This window comes from Eubalaena glacialis, chromosome 16 (assembly GCF_028564815.1).
Source record: "Eubalaena glacialis isolate mEubGla1 chromosome 16, mEubGla1.1.hap2.+ XY, whole genome shotgun sequence".
NCBI lineage: Eukaryota > Metazoa > Chordata > Mammalia > Artiodactyla > Balaenidae > Eubalaena > Eubalaena glacialis.
The window spans coordinates 31,159,727-31,180,864 of NC_083731.1; the positions used below are offsets into that span (position 1 = coordinate 31,159,727).

Below are 21,138 nucleotides of genomic sequence, written 5' to 3' on the forward strand. Positions count from 1 at the left end.
TCAGGAGGCCCCGCACCCAGAGGACGCCGGAGTCGTGGTCAGAAGCTCCTTTGCCAGGGTACAGAAGTGATATGTTGGCCTTGTCTGCTGTTACAGAGTGGAAAACATTTCTATATACCTACACAGTTCCGTTTGAGAAAAAATGTCAAGTACCTAGTATGAATCAGACGCTGTAACTAAGTGTTGATGCACAAAGCTAAGCTTACAGTAGAGTAGAAGAGGTGGACAAAAGAATGAAGAATCACAATGAAGTGTGATACATGTGTGATAGTGGTAGCATGAGGTTGGTGAAACTACACAAAAGGGCAGCTAACGGGGAAAGGGAGTGTCCAGAAGCCTTCCTGGAGGAGGTGGACAGCTGGAGTGAGCCCTTAAAAAAGTCGATGGTAGTCAGTCAGAGAGGAGGGTGCTCGGAAGAAGGGAAAGTGTGCACTGTGGCTGCAGAGCCTGCAAGACTGAAGGGCAGTGGTTAGAGACAGTTTTGGAGAGATAGGCAGGGACTGACCGGTCAAGACATCTGGGCTTCATCCTGAAAACAGCGGGGAACCGCTGAAGGATTTTAAGGAGGATTTTCATCTCTCTTTTCCATCAGGCTGTGAATTCCATAAGGCCTGCAGCAATGTCATTTTTGAATTCCTCACATCGTTTTCCCCAAAGCCTAACCCAGTGCCTGATACATAGTAGATGCTCAATAAATATTTGAGGAGTGAATGGAATAATCAGATATGCATAAACCCCATTTTCAATAATGTGGAAAAGTTGCCAGAGTGAAATGACGGGAGACTTAATTAAGGCAGTAGCGGTGACAGAGCGGCAGGAGGGGCAGGCATAGATTAAAGAGATACTGTTTGAAGGGGGTATGCCACTGCTGAGCCCGCACTGTCAATGATGACTCCAGAGATCTGACCTGGGGTAGAGTGCGTGTTACTGCTGCACCCAAGAGAGGGAATGCAGGGAGAGGAGCAGTTAGGGAGTGAGGAAAAGATAATTACACTGAGCTTGCCTTTCTTGGGGAACTTCCAACTCTCCCACTCATGTTCTTCTGGCCACTATTCAACTTCCAAGGAATTTCCAAGACTCCCCATTCTCCTTATCTATCTGAGAGATTGTTGCTATACCACCCAACTGTGAGGGGGTAAATCTGAAATGTCCAGCTCATCATGGGCAGCCATAGTTGCATAATCACTTCAGTTGCACAGCCAGGCTCTTAGTGGCATGCCAGGGGTTGTTTTTCAAATGACTTACTGTCAGTGGAATGGCGTTGGTCCAGAACCTTGAGGTCCTGCACCGTGACTCTCCTGTTAGGGCTTCCCTAGGACTCCACACAGCGTGGACCTCTCTAGCACCATTGGATCAGCTGAGATATAGGGCCAAACAGAAGGCAGCTTGCATTCCAGCATGGACTTGCTGCAGAGGACTCTCTTGCTCAGGGATCTACTCAAACTGGCAGCCATCCATATCACCCAATAAACGTGTGGCACCTGTATTCCCAAATGTGATGTATGCTGCATCCAAAAGCCAGAAACCCACCAAGTGCCCTGCCTGTTCCCTGTTAATAGGAATTACAGGGTACAGTAGCTTATCCTTCACCTTAGAGAGGTTGTCCCATTATGGGCTAGACCTTTGGACCCATAAAAGCCTTATGAGGGACTTCCCTGGTGGTGCAGTGGTTAAGAATCTGTCTGCCAACTCAGGGGACATGGGTTCAATCCCTGGTCCGGGAAGATCCCACATGCTGCAGAGCAACTAAGCCCATGTGCCACAACTACTGAAGCCCGCGCGCCTAGAGCCCGTGCTCCGCAACAAGAGAAACCACCACAATGAGAAGCCCACTCACCGCAACTAGAGGAAGCCCGCGCACAACAATGAAGACCCAATGCAGCCAAAATAAATAAATAAATAAATACGTAACTTAAAGAAAAAAAACCTTTATGAATGTAGTAGCCTCTGATGTTTGTAGGGTTTAACTCTCAGCCTCTGGCATGCATATACCCACCATGGTATTGAGTCCAGTACTTCTTAAACTTGAATGTACATACAAATACCTGGGGAATCGGAAATGCAGATCTTGATTCAATAAGTCTAAGATGGGGCCCAAGATTCTGCATCATTGGCCCCCATTTTTTTTGTTTTGTTTTGTTTTTTAATTTTTTAATTGAAGTAGAGTTGATTTACAATGTTGTTTCTGGTGTGCAACAAAGTGATTCAGTTATACATATGTATAAGGTCCCTATGTTTTAATTCTTCCTTTATCTATACCCTTTGTCATATAACACTGAAGTTTTTTCCGCTAGGGGCAAAGTAGTGTCAATCCTCATTATTCATGGGTTCTGTGTTTTGAATTTATCTACTTGCTAACATTTATTTGTAACCCCCAAATCAGTACCCATGTCACTTTCAAGGTCATTCACAGACATGCTCAGAGTGGCAAAAAAATTGAGTTCCCAGCTGAGGTCAAGCAAGTCTGTGCTCTGCCTTCTTGTTCGAGGTCTTGTACTGGAAATGTGTCCTTTTTGCAGTCTATTTAGTGCCACATTTTTTAGGCATTTTTGTGCTTTTTGTTGATGGTTTCACTGTATAAAATGGCCCCAAGCATTGTGCTCATGTGCTGTTTTGTGTTCCCACACACAGGAAGACTGTGATGTGCCTTATAGAGAAAATACATGTATTAGATAAGTTCCTTCAGGCATGAGTTACGGTGCTGTTAGCCCTGGGATCAGTGTTAACGAATCAACAATATAGATTAAATACGGGGACTTTCAACAAAAATACACATAAAAAATGTGTTGATTTGTTGATTAAAATATGACCAGAGGCTCACAGGAACCTGTTTCCACTAGGAGCAATGGTTCAGTATTTACTAACTCAGCATTTGTGGTAGCTTTATAATGAGAATTAACTGTATATTTACCCACTCCTTGACATTGAGTTCAGCCATGTGTTTGTTTTGGTCAATGAAATGGGGCAGAAATAATTGTATGCCAGTTTGAAATCCAGGCCTGAATAAGCTTCTGCATGCCGTTTGTACTTGTGTCATCACCTGGAGAAGAATGAGGTTGGGGCAGCCTGCTGGTTCCAGGAAGAGAGTAAGGACACTTGGAGCATAGCAGAAACACGTCAGCTGAGCCCAGCCTCCATTGGCTGACTCACTGCTAACCCCCAGGACATGTAAGCTAAATAAATGTTTGTTTGTAGTATGACATTGGGAATTTGTGGGGGGCAGGGCTTTTTTACACAGCAACACCTAATTGCTATATCTACCAAAAATTTTCATACTCAAATTCAAAGGAGTAGTCAGATAATTGATACAGCTGGCCCAAATTCTAATAACCAAATAAAAACATGCAGTTGTACCTCCAAAAAATGTTATTTCCTACATGACTAAACTCATAGTTTCATTTTTTTCAGCAACTGTTGCAAATTCAGCAGCTTCTATTCAAACACATTGGGAAGTTTTTGACAAACTGATGGTTGATGTCTTAACTAAAGTATTTGAGACTCAAAAACTGCTCTCTCATTTTTATAAATTTCTTTCTTATATTCTGAGGGATCTGGCAACTTCTCCAACCTTGAACTGAAATAAGCAACACTTTTGTTTTATCTACTCAAGTCTATCCACCTTTTTAGGAATTGTAATTTGGTTGATTTGTAAGAACACGTGGAATTTTGGTCGTTCCTCCAATAACCCATATTTGCCTTACTGATCTAAGTTTACAACCCACTGTTCTCTTTCCATGCCTGGTTCCATTCCTGGTAACTTTTTTTATGCCAAATCACAGCATAATCTTTTTTTTTTTTTTAAAGGAACATTTATTTATTTATTTATTTATTTATCTATCTATCTATTTATTTATTTATTTTGGCTGCGTTGGGTCTTCGTTGTTGTGTGCAGACTTTCTCTAGTTGCGGCAAGCGGGGGCTGCTCTTCGTTGCGATGCGCGGTCTTCTCATTGCGGTGGCTTCTCTTGTTGCCGACCACGGGCTCTAGGCACGTGGGCTTCAGTAGTTGTGGCACGTGGGCTCAGTAGTTGTGGCTCGCGGGCTCTAGAGCGCAGGCTCAGTAGTTGTGGTGCACGGGCTTAGTTGCTCCTCGACAGCATAATCTTTTTAAAGACATTTCACATGGCATTTAAACATAGTATGTACACAGCCAGCAATACCCGTGATTCAATAGAAGTGTTGAACAGCTGTAACCAAGTTCATGTACACACCTGCAAAAACAACTGAGTCACACCTGCTGCCTGCCTACCCGCTACTGTAAGAAGCCATCTGATGCAATGTGCAGTATGATTTCTGAGGAGTCAAATGCGAAAAAATATGCATCTAACAATTGATGAAATTCGGTATTTGTACAACACCTGACTTAATCAAATAAGGTTGTCATTGCAGTCATAACCAGCTCAGGGAATCTTCTAGGATGAGGCCTCACCTGGCTTTCCTTAGAGCTATGGGGGGAGGGGGCGGGGTGCGGGTCAATTTCGCTACACACCTGTAACTCATTCATGGCACACCACCATGATTACTCTGTCTTATATTACTTACCTTAATAGGAATACGTCCAGCTGTCTTCATGCTGTATCTGCCTTTAGCCTTTGTTGCATTGCCAAATAACCATCCTAAAACATAGCCTTTTTGCAATACTTAACATATCGGGACTTCCCTGATGGCGCAGTGGTTAAGAATCCGCCTGCCAATGCAGGGGACATGGGTTCGATCCCTGGTCGGGGAAGATCCCACATGCCTTGGAGCAACTAAGCCCACGAGCCACAACTACGGAAGCCCGCAAGCCTAGAGCCCGTGCTCTGCAACAAGAGAAACCACCGCAGTGAGAAGTCCGCGCATCACCGCGAAGAGGAGCCCCCGCTAACAGCAACTAGACACAGCCCGCGCGCGGCAACAAAGACCCAACACAGCCAAAAATAAATAAATAAATAAATAAATAAATAAATAAATAAAAATTAACTTAAAAAAAAAGGACACATCAAAACTTAACATAATTTGGTCTCATCTGTCCGCGGTATGGATGAAAAATTGTCCGCACCTGATCAGAAATCACGACTAACATAATATTGTTGTGTTTCTATAAGCCAGGCCCTTAATCTATTTAGGTCTCATTTTAAAAGTGAGGCTCTGTAAGTTCCCCTTAAGCCGAAGGTTGAAAAGTATGTCGTGCAGCTTTCAGGTGAATGTGTGACGCGGCCAGGTGAGCTGAAAGAAGAATGTGGGACAATGACAATCTGAAACATGTAAAACCTATCTAAATGCATTGCCATTCAGTTTCTGATAGAGTTTGTCTTACTTGCTTTGTTTTGTTTTAAATATGTAGGTCTGTCAAATTTGGCCCCAAATCTAACAATCTGTGGTACATACTCTGCTTTAAGCTCTAAAACCTCTATGATTCCAGCATCAGTGATCATGCTTATTCTCCGTTCTGCATCGTTGCTCAGGCTGCCCGTGGATTTCCACCACTATCCACTTCCCCCAACACCCCTGCAACACACACACACACACAATCATCCATATTCTTCAGTAGCCTGGAGTATAAATAGAATATTCAATTAGCACAAGGCAGCTGGAAAAGGATTTCAGCAGGTACACTGGGAGCGCTAAAACCCTCTGGAGTTCTCTGAAATTAGATTGCAGACCGTAAATTAAAACCAGAGTTTGAAGTTTTATCTATTAGTTAGCTGATATTGCTTAACATTCCTGAATTTCCATTTTCTCAACTTTAAAATGGAGATAATTTGTGATCTAGATATCTTATAGGCTTCTTTTGAGGATTGACTATCATGACGATGGTAATAGGAGCTGGTATTTATTGAGTACTGGCTATGTTCAGGAACTTTGCTATGTGCTTTACATATGGGATCTCATTGAACCTTTCATAAAGCCTTGTGAGACAAATATCTACAGCCTGATTTTTACAGATTAGAAAGCCGATCTCCAGAAAGTCTACCTTTACGCAAGGCGTAGAGCTGAGTGGTAGAGGGTTTTAGATTCAGGCCTATGTGACTATAAAGCTCCCAGCACTTCGTGTTATCCTCCACGGAGGAGGGTGACAAAAAGCATGCCCACCCCACCTCCAGCTAGGCCAGTGAAATGAATCAGAGTGACAGAAGTTAATCATAAAACTAAAGGTCCCATTGGCATCTCCCTCGCAGGACAAACATCTGTGGGGAAAGGGGGAGCGGTTGTCCCGCAGCTTTCAAACTCGGTTAGCATCAATTTCTAACAACTCTGCGCAGCTACAAGTCTGCGCTCGCTCAAAGGGCGCCGAGGGCTGCACCAGGAAGAGTCCACGTCCATGGCATAAGTAGGGGGAGACGGCATCCAAAAGATAATCTATCCTTCCCTTCACAAGGTATCTGCCAAGTTTTCGGACCTTTTCCCCTACAGTATATCCGTTGTTCCTGATCAGCCCCATAAAACTGATGTCTAATTGAGATTAAGGATGAGGTATACAAAGATGTTTCTGCCCTCCTCCCCCCACGTCCGGTGCGTGCGACGGGCCGCGAGGGGCGGGAAGAGGAAGCGGAAGGGTTGGTGGCCCCGGGAGCTTCCACCTGAGGGGGTGGTGCGATTTCGGGGCGCTGCTATGGAGGGGTGTAGCGAGCCGCAGCTGGATGCTAAGGCCAAGGTAAGACGTGGCCTGGAAGGAGCCGGGGCAGCGGGCTCCGGAGCAAGAAAGATCGTTCCCTAAATTGTGTTTTCTGCTTCCATTTCAGGTCACCAACCAGGTGAGTGAGTGGCCATCCCTCCGCGGTCTCCGCCGGCCTCGGCTGGACAAGTGGCGGGCGGCTGCACCTGGTCCTCCGCCCGCCCCTGGCAGCCGCGGGACGATGCCACCGTGAGCCTTCCCCAGCTCAGCCCCAAACCAAGGCCCGTGTCCGTGAGCCCGTGCCTTTCCTCCCGCCACCCTGCATTGCTCCTTCCACTGGGCTTCTGAGGTGGTAGCCACTGCCATTGTAATTTAATCTTCCCCACCCACTCCAGCCCGAAGAGTACAGACCAAATATTGTTCTTCCTTGATTAAGCGCCGTTGATTCGATAGTAGGTACATAGTATTTGGGGATGTAATATATAGAGAGAAGAAATGATCAAGATTTCCAAAGATAGCTGCGCAAGCATTTTCTTAAGTCTTTAAAAAGCAGTTTGTGGAAGAAGGAGAGTTTACCTCTTTAACCTTTCAGTGTTTGTGTTTTTTATGCTTGGAATAAGAATTTGATTTTTTAAGTGTGTCTTAGGATTGTCTCTTTGTTCTGAGTGTTCCTGTCCTGTTTCAGCTAATAAACTGTTTTTAGGCAAATAGCTTATAACACTTCCCAGAAGAAGAGTACTAAAACTAGAGTATTTGAAATACAGGAGTTACCCAGGACCACAAAGTATAAGAAAGGGCTGAGATAGATAATGAGAACACAGGGGCTGAGAGATGTCCTTTGACTGCTCTCTGACATCTGTCTCCAGCTGATCTTTCTGTTGTTTTTGAGGATTCCTGGGAGATAGGGGGAAACTCAGATAGCCGTCAACCCCTATCTGGCTTTGCTCTGAGTTATTGCTCAATAACTTTGATTCAATCTTTCAGAAATCATCTTATCCATTTATTATACTTACATTAAGTCATATGTTTATTTGCGTAAGATACCCTGAAACTGAATTATACTAGATTATAGGGTTTTAAAAGTTGAACCTTTTGGGGGTGTGTGTAGGGGGAGGTGTGTTTAAAACAACACAAATTTACTCTTATAGTGCTGGAGATCAGAAGTCCAAAATTAGTCTTGTGGGACTAAAGCCGAGGTGCCAGCAGGGCTGTGTTCCTTCTGGAGGTTTTAAGGGAGAATCTGCTTCCTTGTCTGTTTCAGCTTCTAGAGGCTGCCTGCGTTCCTTAGCGATGGCCTCTACTTCCATCTTCAAAGCACATCATTCCAGCCTCTGCTTCTGTCATCACTTCTCTTTCTGCCAGCATCATCATATTGCCTTCTCTGATTCTGACCCTCCTGCCGCCTTCTTATAAAGCCCAACTGGATAATACAGAAAAACCTCCCCACATCAAGATCCTTAATTTAGTCATATCTACAAGGTCTGTTTTGTCATGTTAAAATAACATATTCACTGGTTTCTGGGGATTGCAACGTGGACATCTTTGGGGACTATTATTCAGCCTACTACACATTCCTTCCATGCAATCGTTCACATGTTATATGATTGTTTACATAGAAAAAGCCAAGATAATTTACAAGTAGATTATTAGAAATAATATTAGAGTTTAGAAAGGTGATTCACTGTTTTTCCGTAGTTCAAACACAGAGAGTTGAAAAATATTTTTTAAAAGATGTCATTTACAACGTTAGTCGACTGTAAAGTGCGTTGCAATAAATCTAATAAAAGATGTTTAAACTTTTATGAAGAAGATTATAAAAAGTGATTGACTTCCAGTTTCTGGTCCAGTGTGTAAGGAGTTTGGAAGTCATTGCTCTGCCTTAAAATAAGTGAAAAGCTGAATAGACTGAAAAATTAACAGTTCTTCTTGCATAAGTCAGAAAAGTGAGGTCACAGGGCAAACTGCTGTCTCCCAAATTGGAGAGACAGGTGAATGCAGAGAAGCACAACTTAACCAGAACAGAAACCTCCGTGAAAACCAGTGCTAGGGGTAGGAAAACCTAAACCATAATTGATGAATTACTGGAGGCTCAACGTGGACAAGTCTGAGTGAAAATCTCAGGCACCCACCTACACCCCAGTCATTAGGGGGACCTCACACTTTTGTGAGTTTTACCTCCAGGAACTCTTAAATTGAACCTTTTTATTCATAGTTCATGATGTGTTTTTTAAATATTATATTGCTAGACAAAATGATTATGTGTATTCAGCAGTCTTGTAGGGGGGGAAAAGCCTTGACCTAGCAGTAAGTCATTTCTGTTTGTAGTATATGCTTTTTAAATGTACCAGATATAGCTAATTTTTAGGGCAAATACTAGTTTAAATTCCTTGAGCTATAAAACCTTCTCTCTTTCTTTAAATATTTCTCACCAGTATAAGAATCAGCAAGGTTAACTGGGACCACACCTCCCGTGAGAGTGCAGACCCCGCCTACAATCCATCAGAATACTGTTTTCTCTACCTTTAAAAATATTCTCTAAATTTCCCTCCCCTTGCTGCCACCTGAGTCCCAAGCACCACCCTCTTGTGTAGATACTGTAATGGTCTCCCAATTGAGTCTTTTTGTTTTCCTTCTTAAACTTAATGCCCTGTTCATCAATCTGGAGGAGACTTTTGCGGTCTAAGTTAGACCAGGTCTTTCCCCTGCCCGAAGCCATTTAAGAGAGTACTATCTCACTAGAAAAATGTCTTAAATATTTTCCTTGACCTAAAGGCCCTTCAAAACGTGATTCTTCGTCTCCTACCTCTCTTCCTAGCTCACGCCACTCCAGCCATGCCGGCCTCATTGTTGTTCCCTGCACAGGCCAGGCATGCTTCTCCCTCTGTCCAGAATGCTCGTTTCTCTAGTTATTCATGTGGCTTTTTCCTTCACTTGACTCAGGTGTCTTTCTATTCAAAAAACACCTCCTCACAGAGGTCTCCCCCAGGCTCTATCTAAATAGCCTTCCTGGTCACTCTGTCCCCTTACCTGCATTTAAAAAAATTCTTTTTATAACACAGTACAACCACATTGTATATGTATTTGCTTATTGTCTGTTTTCCCTACTAGAATGTAAGTTCCTGAGGTCAGGAACCCTTTGTTTTATTTTTTATAGTCCCAGTGCCTAGAACATAGTATTATTTCGTAAATATTTAACTGAATATTGGAGCATAGAGACATAGTAACTTGCCCAAAGCCACATGGGTAGAAGGTAGCAGAGCTGAGATTCAAACTCAGGTCCGTCTAACTTCAGAGTCTGAACTTGTTAAATTTAACAAACCATCGTGCTACCTTGTCCAGCCCCAGAAGGTCTAACGTTATTCATTACTTCACATTCTGATGCTGATAATCACTTTTGAAGTAATTCACGGTTCTTTTTTATAGATGTCTAATTAGAACTCCTTATCATAGATGAATGATTGTTTCTATTGTTGCCACATTTTATTGTTTTCCTGCTTGCCAGTTTTATGGTATAAATCAACAGAAATATGTATATTGACGCACAATATCTAGTGCCATTTTCCCTCTTCCGTATATGAGACAGTGACTTAAGTTTTTGTACAGTTTGTGTCATAGTTCATACACGTATGGCTGTTTTTGTTCTTCTGTGTGTCCTGTTGGGTGCTACAAGTCATGTAAGAATGTATGAACTCCCCTCAGGGAGTTTACAGTCTAGTAGATGGTGGGGGAGGGAGACAGATCCACAGATGACTACTATTCAAGTCAGAATGTTCTAAGTGCTGGGGTGTAAGAAGTGACGTGACCATTCATAGAAAAGTTGAGTAAACCAGGAAAGACTTTACAGAGCAGGTAGAATTTGAGAGGAGTTTTGAATTTTAAATAGGTGTTTGAGAGTTGTAGTCCAAGAGGAATGAGCTGCATGAGCAAAGGTTTGAAGACTGAAAGAGAGGATGCGGTCCAGCTTGAGCATGGGTGGGAAAGTTGTTTGGGACTGTGCTGTGAGATGACTTAAGTGCTAGGGGAAGGGTTAACTAGTTCCTGAGGCAGTAGACATGACAGGTTTTTGACCTGTGATATTAGATTTGGCAAATTTATAAGTAGTGTTTAGAGTCCATCCTGTGGATTGGAACTGAGGAAGACTCTAGGCAAGAAACTGATTAGGAGGCTGCAGTAAAATTGAAGGCAAGCTTTTTTTTTTTTTTTTTTTTAATTTTATTTATTTATGGCTGTGTTGGGTCCTCGTTTCTGTGTGAGGGCTTTCTCTAGTTGTGGCAAGCGGGGGCTACTCTTCATCGCGGTGCACGGGCCTCTCACTATCATGGCCTCTCTTGTTGCGGAGCACAGGCTCCAGACGTGCAGGCTCAGTAATTGTGGCTCACGGGCCCAGTTGCTCCGCGGCATGTGGGATCTTCCCAGACCAGGGCTCGAACCCGTGTCCCCTGCATTGGCAGGCAGACTCTCAACCACTGCGCCACCAGGGAAGCCCAAAGGCAAGCTTTTTAAAAGGCTTTTTAACAGTGAGATTGGGAAGAAGGGAATAAATGTCCGTGGCCTTGGCCGAAATAAAATCTTGAGTACCTAGCGATTCATAAGTGTTTTGTGTAAGGGAGAGAGAAAAATCAAAGTTGACTGAAGTTTCAAACCTGAGTCACTTAGAAAATGGGGATCATCAGAAAAGAAATGAGGATTAAAAACCATTTTGAGGAAAGCTGATACTTGTTTTGTGTTGCAGGACAGTAGTACTGTGAACTTAGTAGTAGTGATTGTGTTTAATGGGAAACGCTTTCTTTTTCTGTATTATTTTTACTGGTGGTATTAACACTAACCAAATAGGAAACATTGTTTTGATTATTTGTATTTGCTACAATTTCTGTAAACCAATATAGTTCAGATTGTATAGTTTTGAGAATTCATTTTTGATAAATCGTGTATCGTAGTAAGTTTATTAACAAAGCTATTTTCAGCTAGTTGTGTTTGCTCTGTTTTAGTTATCTGTCACCGCATAACAAACCACCCTAAACTTAGTGTCTTAAAACAGTTGTTTAATTGTCTCTCATGAGTCTTTGGGTTAACTGGGCTTAGCTGGGTGGTGGTTTCTACTCATCATGTCAGCTGGGGCTTCAGTCATCTGGGAGCCTTCAGTCATCTAGGAGCCTTAGCTGGGTGGAAGTGAAGAGGGCTCACTCACATGCTAGTCATGACTTGGGCTGTGAGCTGAGCTAGAGCTGATCATTGGCATGACTTGTTTCTCCTTCATGTGGGTGCTCACATCATGGTGGCTGGGTTCCAAGAAGGAGAGTCCCAAGAGCCAGCATTCCATGAAGAAGGAAGGACACACTTCCAGTTCTCCTAAGGCCTAGGCTCAAAGATTCCAGAACACCTCTTCTGCCATATTCTACTTGTCAAAACAATCACAGGGACAGCTCAGATTTGTGCAGAGAGAAAATAAGCTCCACTTCTTGATGTGAGGAGTGACTTGTATTTACAGAGCGGGGTGGAATTAATTGCTGGAGGCTATCTTTGGAGACCAGTTACGACATACCCCAGAACTTCTAAACAGTTCAACAGATACTTATTTGAATATTCACTTTCTATCAGATAGTGTTCTAATAGATTGAGTAGTAACTAGATTCATAATGCCATTTCCTTGGGGACACAGGGGATGAATAAGTTAACATAATTTTAGAAACCGTTAAGTGCTATGAAGAAAAAGCATGGATGAAGGTGCCATTAAGCAAGATGAGAAAGGCTAATGACTTAGCAAAAGTTGTCCACTTAGGCTAGAGCTAATATGAATTTTCAAGTAGAAGTTTGCTAATAACTCATGCCATAATCAATATCTGCAGATACAAAGTACTAAGCACAGAGTTTAGCACAGCAATAGAACTGTCTACGATGATGGAAATGTTCTCTGTTGGCGCTATCCAGTATGGTAGCACTAGCCACACATGGCTCTTGAGCACTTTGTACGTGGCTAGTCCAACTGAGGAACTGAATCTTTTATTCATTTTAAATTAATTTAAGTAGTCACAGTTGGCTAGTGGCTACTATACTGGACAGTTCAGGCCTAGCATTTAGAAGATGCTAAACACTCTTGCCCTGTCCCAGACCTGTCTACTTTCTTGACCTATTAGGACTTGGTTTAATTCTGAATGGTAGTCATGTTGCAGCTAGGTATAATGAAAAAGGCATGGAATATGGAATCAGACAAATTTGGGTTTGAATACTAGCTCTATGAGTGTTGTATCCTTGGATGAGTTTAATCAGTCTTTTCCTCGTAGTACTTTGGGAGAGATTAATGAGTGCAGAATGGTTAACATTTTTTCCATTAGAAAACTTTCATTTAGAAAAGGAGAGAACATAAAAGTGTATTTTGTGACTCTAGCTATAAAAATTGCATACAAAGACTAGAAACAGGGACACGAGAATACGAACATAGTTTTTAAGATGATGGAGGTTTGCACGATTATTTTTAAAATTTTCTCCTATGTTTTGAAAAATAAAATTTAAACTGAAATGGTCTGAAAATTTTTTTTCTTTGTAGACAGTTTTTTTTTTTTTAATTATTTATTTATTTATTTATTTATTTATTTATGGCTGTGTTGGGTCTTTGTTTCTGTGCCAGGGCTTTCTCTAGTTGCGGCAAGTGGGGGCCACTCTTCATCGTGGTGCGCAGGCCTCTCACTATCGTGGCCTCTCTTGTTGCGGGGCACAGGCTCCAGACGCGCAGGCTCAGTAATTGTGGCTCACGGGCCTAGTTGCTCCCCGGCATGTGGGATCTTCCCAGACCAGGGCTCGAACCCGTGTCCCCTGCATTGGCAGGCAGATTCTCAACCACTGCGCCACCAGGGAAGCCGTGTAGACAGTTTTTATAGTGATGTTTTTATGTTACCAGTAACTTCAGCCACCATATCAACTATTTTTAGTGTGACAGACTACAGCTAATTTCTTTGTTTACCTCTTAATCTATATTTGCTTTCTGATTATTTTTCTTCTTTGTATTCATTTTACTTCTGGTTATTCCTATATTTTTTTACTACTAGCTATTTTTCCTCTGTACATTTTTCTTTTTAAATCATTTTCTTAATTCTACAAGAATTTTGAAGCTGTTACTTCATTCTTAATATTCTCCATAGCGATGTTCGCCCTGTTCTGATTTTTTGCTTTTTTCTTTTTTTATTCTTTTTAAAATCTCCTCTGTAGTTAATTCCTATTTAAGGCTCAACCACACTTATTAGAAGGTTTCCTTTTATTGATAATTTGCATTTAAATGTTCAGTTCAGAATTTGGGAAATTCTCATCCCATAAACCTAATCCCAGCTCTTGTACTCATGAATACCAACTTTGCACAGTAAATGGCAGCTCTCCCAATTTCCCCACCTGCCAGTTTCACCATTGTAATGGTCAGTGAATTCCAACATTGTGTTCCTTAATTGCTTTTCTGCTTGAAATGTTCTGGATAATCCAGAGTTTTATTTCATACTTTTAGAGTCAAATAAGCAATGTTTTATCTCCCATTTTACTATGGACAGTAAAAATGGAACGTCTTGCATCAAGGAGTTGTATGGGCCAAATATGTTTAAAAAGTGTTAAGTTACTTTCTTGAATATCACCATTGAACTGATATAAAACCGTATCTCTAATCATGAACTCCCATGAATTCTGTTCTTGAATTTTTATCGACTTATTGTACATTCCTATTTAGATATTCCTTATCACTTTTTAAAAAATTTTATTGGAGTATAGTTGATTTACAATGTTGTGTTAGTTTCAGGTGTACAGCAAAGTGATTCAGTTATACATATACATATATTCATTCTTTTTTAGATTCTTTTCTCATATAGGTTAATTATCACTTCTTGATAATACTTTTGGGCTTAAAATATAAAAAGTCCTGATTCATATATCATATATTCTCCCAGTCATCTGGGCTCAAAATTTTATAGTTGTCTTTGATACCTCCCTTAACTGTAGATGATCATCAAGACCTAGTGATCCATTCTTTATAGGATCAGCTTAATCCTACTTGTCACCACCTTAGTTCTGGCACCTAAAACCTCGTACCTGGATTATTGTATTCTGCAGCCATCAGATGAATATTTTTAAATCAATACTTTCATACCATTCCCTGAACTCAGAAACTTTCAGTGATTACCCATTGCCATTTAAAGGAAAAGTTTAAATGACTTATATGATAATGTTTTTCATAGTAAGATAAAATAGAGTTGACCCTTGAACAGCGCAGGGATTAATCCGTGTATAATTCATAGTCGGCCCTCCATATCCTAGGTTCCTCTGCATACATGTGGATTCAACCAACTGCAGACCGTGTAGTACTGTAGTATTTACTATTGAAAAGTATCTGTGTATAAGTGGATCCCTGCAGTTCAAACCCACATCGTTTAAGGGTCAACTGTAAATGAGAGTATTCTGAAAACTTGTACAATTTGCAAAAAATTACTGGCCTCTTGATTCTTGATCTCTTGTCAGCCTTATTTTCCATACTTCCTTATAAGAGCCTTTCACTTTCAGACAGTATGCTCTATCCCTCAGCCAGATATGAACTATTTTTATCTCTAGTTGGTTCAGCTTAATATTTATTAAGCACTTATTCTTTGCTAGGTGTGTATTTATGGAATATATAAATAAAACACATTTTTTCCTCTCAATTTCAGTTCTGTTATTCTTCAAAACTGAGCTCTGTCTCCTCTAAAGCTTTCCTTTGATCACCTAGCCTAAATAAATTTTTCCTTTCAACCAGAAATGTGGAGCTCACTGACGTATCCTCCCCTCCCCCTGCTATATGTGCAAGATAACATCTATGCCAAAACGTGCATAACATTTGGACTGTTTAATGAATAATTTTACTTTTTCCAGTTTTATTGAGATATAATTGAAATACAGCTCTGCATAATGACTTGACATACATATACTGCAAAATGATTACCACAGTACATCTAGTTAACCCCCATCCCCTCAAATAGTTACCAAAAAAATGGGTAATTTAAAGGTGAACATCTGTGTCACTACAATCAAAACTCAAGAAATCCAACATTACCAGTACCGCAGAAGCCCACCACATGCCCCTTCCCAATCATATCTCTCCCACCCTCCTCCCTAGAGGTAATAATTATCCTTTTGTGATAGTCATATTCTTGCTTCTTTTTATAGTTTTGCCATCTCTGTATGCATCCCTAAACAGTATTATATTTCCTGTTTCTCAAGTTTAAGTGCATGGAATCACATAACTTTTTGACTTGTTTCTTTCAGGATTTTTGGTGTTAAGTGTAGCTGAAGTTCATTCATTTTCATTGCTGTACAGCATTTCATTTGTCCATTTTATTACTGATGAACATCTGGGTTGTTTATAGGTTAGGGCTATTTTGAATATAGCTGCTAGGAACATTCTCACGTAAGCATCCTGTTTTTCTTTTTTTTTTAATTAATTCATTAATTTATTTATTTTTGGCTGCTTTGGGTGTTCATTGCTGTGCGCGGGCTTTCTTTAGTTGCAGCGAGCAGGGGCTACTCTTCGTTGCGGTGGGCGGGCTTTTATTGCGGTGGCTTCTGTTGTTGCGGAGCACAGGCTCTAGGCGCGCGGGCTTTAGTAGTTGTGGCACATGGGCTTAGTAGTTGTGGCGCACAGGCTTAGTTGCTCTGCGGCATGTGGGATCTTCCCCGACCAGGGCTCGAACCCGTGTCCCTTGCAATGGCAGGTGGATTCTTTTTTTTTTTTTTTAACTTTTTTAAATAAATTTATTTATTTTTGACTGTGTTCGGTCTTCGTTGCTGCACACGGGCTTTCTCTAGTTGCAGAGAGCAGGGGCTACTCTTCATTGTGGTTCGCGGGCTTCTCAGTGCAGTGGCTTCTCTTGTTGCAGGGCACGGGCTCTAGGTGCACAGGCTTCAGTAGTTGTGGCACGCAGGCTCAGTAGTTATGGCGCACGGGCTTAGTTGCTCTGTGGCATGTGGGATCCTCCCGGACCAGGGATCAAACCCCTGTCCCCTGTATTGGCAGGTAGATTCTTAACTACTGTGCCACCGGGGAAGCCCCAAGCATACTGTTTTTCTAGGTTATATCCCTAATAATTGAATCACCGGATCACTGGATATGCTTAACTGCAGTTTAAGTAAAGCCAATTTTCCGAAAGATTGGCCCAATTTAGACTTCCATCAACAGCACTGTGATACATCCTTTCTTGCCAGTTTTAGAATCATCAGACTTAAAATTTTGCCATTTTGGTAGGTGTGTAGTGGTATCTCTTTGTGGTTTAAATTTGCATTTCCCTGTTTCCTTTCCATATGCTTATTAGCTGTTTGTAGTTCTTTTCTTATTAACCTACTATGCTTTCTCTATTTTTGTATGGGAAACTTTCATTTAAAAAGTATCTATACAATCTTTTCACTTATCAAAGATGTTAACCTTTTATCAGGACCAGCCTGGCCTTCATGCTGTAGCTGGTTCGTCTAACGCCAGTCTGAAGACAGGAGGAAATTTTGGTCCTTACACTAATCCCACCTTTTATAAAAATTTTTTTATTAATACGTAAAGCTATTTGCCCAGTAAGCATTCATTTGGTAGCAAAAGGTATCAGTCAATAGACAGGTATTTTTTGTGAGTGCCTGCTAGGTACTACATATCTTCTTAAGCTTTGGGAACAAGACACAAAATTCCATCATTTATTGTCTTATGTTTTAAACTCAGTATTAAGGGCTGCATTTATCCAGTCCTGTTTTATGCCATGGCAACACTGAACAGTCATTGAAAAGAATTAGCTAGAAGGTAATGAGGCAGCCAGTAGTCAATAAGCATGTAATCATTGGAGTCAAACAGACTTTAGTTTCAGTTATGAGTCCAGAAATGTGTGACCTTGTGCATATTATGTAAGCTCTCTGAAATTCAGTTTTGTCACCTGCAAAATGGAAATAATAGCCTATAATGTTATGATGATTCAGAGAGGCATTAAATACATGTAAACTGCATAGCCCATCACGTGGCAGGTATCCATCATCAACAGTGATGAAATCTAAAACCACCTTCCCCAGTATTTATGCTAGTGTAAGGTTTCAGGTCAAGGACTGTGGTGAGGAAAGAAACTGGTATGGTTCCCATGTATGCCTCAATCAAATATGAAGATGGTATATAACTCATCTTCCATTTTAGGACTTTTGGGTTGTGGAATGGGGAAAGGCATATGTGGAACAGGAAAATGAGATAAGAGATGGTCCAAAATGTTTGGAGTCCCCTTAAGTACTGGAGCAAAATGAAAAGAAAACCAGTACTGCCACATCTACCTCCATAACACATCAGGTGGAGACTTTTGTTTTTGTTTTTTTCCCTTTTGTAATTATGACAGTGTTGTTTTCCAGCCCTGTTTATATCCCTTATTGCCTCTCTCTGTGTTCATTTGATTATTATATCCTCCTAGCAATATTAAAATGAAGATATTTTCTTTTATTCTGACTGGCCTTGAAATTAAAACTTGAATATGAGGGCAGTAAAATTGAATAAATATCTGCATTCAGGGCAATATTATAACTGGTGTATTGTGTACTGTTTCATTACAGCTCATAGATTTTCAGTGGAAGCTGGGTATGGCTGTGAGCTCAGACAGCTGCAGGTCACTTAAGTATCCTTATGTTGCAGTGATACTCAAAGTGGCAGATCCTTCAGGCCAAGTAAAGAACAAGTCCTTCGAAATGACAATTCCACAATTTCAGGTTTGTGATATAACTCATTCAGTTTTAGCCATTGTTCTGTAATTACTGCTTAAAAAGATACATAAAATCTTTTTTAAGAGAAAATTTTAACTTTTTATTTGCAATTGTTTGGATGTGCTTTACTTACAAAAGATCTGGATTTGCTTTATTTGGGAATTTGATAAATTATTTTCAATATTTTCAATATAATATGCTGAATTTGTATACTGACACTCCATCACTTTCAAGGACTCATCTGTGAGTGTGTTTAAGAAATTTGCATCTTTTCTAGCAGGATATTTACTTTGCATTTAACTGTTTTATTCTTCTTAGGCTTAATATTCAAGAGTGATTAAGCTAAATGAATCTTACCTTTGAACAGTATTGACCCTGAATTGTCTGACTAATAATGTTTACAAAATGTAGATCAGACCACTAGTACTTGATGGCTAATTTTATCTGCTAGGAATTAGAGTAACTCAATAGTTTATTTATAGAATCATGTTATATATATTATTATTATTATTTTTAGTATCCAATATTATATATATTATTATTCTACCTCTTTTCTGTAAGCAAGAAAGGAAGAAAGGGGGTGGATGAGAAATCATTTTCTTTTCAATGTACATACAGGGAAATGCTTTGTCTTTGGCTAGTTTAACTGGCCTCAGTTTTGTTTTTGTTTGTTTTGATCCCTTTGGTGAGCGAACAGATATGAATTCTTTCTTATAGCATACTCTCTGTTACCATGAATTCTAATTTTTTTAGATTCCACATATAAATGAGATCATGCAGTATTGTCTTTCTGTGTCTGGCTTATTTTACTTAGCATAATGTCCTCCAGGTTCACCCATGTTGTCAAAAATATCAGGATTTCCTTCTTTTTAAAGGATGAATAGTATACTGTTGTGTATATATACACACCACATTTTCTTTATCCATTCATCTGTCAACAGACACTTGGGTTGTTTCCATACCTTGCTATTGTGAGTAATGCTGCATTGAATGTGGGAGTGCAGATATCTTTTTGAGGTAGTGATTTTATTTCCTTTGGATATATATCCAGAAGTGAGATTTGTGGGTTATACTGTAGTTCTGTTTTACAAATTACATTTTAAGGATTTTCTCTCCTTTTGATTCCTTTTTTTAGAACAGCAATGTCTGCTGTAGAACAAAAAAGGGTCACAGATTCATTATTTTTAATGCTAAATAGTGCCTTGGAAGCAAATTAGGACTTGGTTGAAAGGAAATAAATGTAGTATATTGGGATATGTGAGTAGCTTTCAACTGAATATAAAGACCAAATCTACTTCAAAAAGGAATATAGGTTTGAGTCCTTTTGTAATTCATAATACTGGCCTAATTTTTATTTTTCTTTGCCGCATTTGTGCTCAAATCAGGTGCTGATTCCACCTCTTAAAATTTTTTTCTCATAGTAAAAAGATCACAAATGGGGCAACTCTTTTAAAGGTAGTTTTTACGTGGCTTACAGCTAACCAGAGCCTGTTAGTCACATTATAGGACTGAGCGCCAAGGAGCATTCTTTGAGCTTTTGACTTTTATCTTTCTAGTAGCTGAAATTATGATCATGAGTATATATTTTTTAAGAAATGGTTACTTCCTCCTTCGTTCAATAATAAACTTACATATGAGTTAAAACAAAATACAGATACTCTTTTAAGTAGCAAAATAGAGAATTAAGTCCAAAGAAGAGGGAAAATACAAGGATGTAAATCATTAGAGTATATCAAATTTGCTTCCTACTTCTCAGCAAGTAGAGGTTAAGAAAGGAAAACAGAATTTGATCCCTTTTTTATCTGATGTTTTATCTGATGACTTCTACAGGAGAATTACCATACCAGCTTAGTTTTTAATTGGAAGAGAAATAAGCTTCTACCATGTAAGCTACTGTCATTGTTGGGTCTCTCTTAGTATAACTGACAAGACAGCCCTTATCACCCTGAAACGCACTCTTTCACTGAATTAAAAGTGGTTCAGAGCCTGGGAACCAATCTGTCATTTTTTTAAAGTCTTATTGTTGAGGAGAGTGCTGGGCATTTAATAAATCTTTCTGTTGTGATCGCAAAGAACTTTGTTGGATGCTTTTAAAAAGTTTATTTATGAGCTAATTATCCAACTCTACAGTAGTATTTTTGCTTGCACCAAATTACACCTGTTTGTTTCTTATAGTAACTTTTGAATAATAATAGTTGAGGAAGTAACATTAAAATGCAAACTTAATATGTTCTAGAGCCTCTGCTGGTCAGATATAATTAAAAGGACTACTTAAATAGCCTCTAAAAGCAAAATTAATATTGTTTTTCCCCTTTCTCTCCAGAATTTCTACAGACAGTTCAAGGAAATTGCTGCAGTTATTGAAACTGTGTGAAAACTGATTACTTGGTTGATGAATTGCTACCATCATTCTAAAATCATGGACTTTACTTTCTGCAACAAAACTGCCTAAGGATCAAATGATATTTATTGAATGAAAATTACACTTTTGGTTTTCCATTTTTTTAAATAATAAAAAAGAAAATCAGACAAACAGGAATTACAAAGTGGTGATCGCTACACACTTTGTGAATGTACTAAGAACCACTGAATTGGAAACTTTAAAGGGTGAAGAACTCTGTGGTATGTGAATTATATCTTAATGAAAAATAAATCAGACAAACAGTTGAATGATATTAAAAGCAGCACAGGTTTATGTATTAGACCAATAGTTTTAAAAATTACTGGTAATGTTACCCATTTTATAAACAAACTCTTCTTTTTTAGCATTCATTTTTTTATTGATGTATAGTTGATTTACAATATTATATTAGTTTCAGATGTAC

General features: G+C 39.8%; 2 protein-coding genes across 2 annotated transcripts in view; one reads left to right on the forward strand and one right to left on the reverse strand.

The window, feature by feature from the left end:
• The window catches only part of UCHL3 (ubiquitin C-terminal hydrolase L3), a 103,475-nt gene that overhangs the window by 42,607 nt on the left and 39,730 nt on the right, over positions 1 to 21,138 (reverse strand). The gene's annotated exons all lie outside the window — the stretch shown is intronic.
• Positions 6,730 to 20,846, forward strand: COMMD6 (COMM domain containing 6). The gene is made up of 3 exons (XM_061170974.1): positions 6,730 to 6,737; positions 18,167 to 18,319; positions 20,637 to 20,846. Exons 2-3 carry the CDS (start codon positions 18,194 to 18,196, stop codon positions 20,685 to 20,687), a joined length of 177 nt encoding a protein of 58 aa, XP_061026957.1. The 5' UTR covers positions 6,730 to 6,737; positions 18,167 to 18,193; the 3' UTR covers positions 20,688 to 20,846.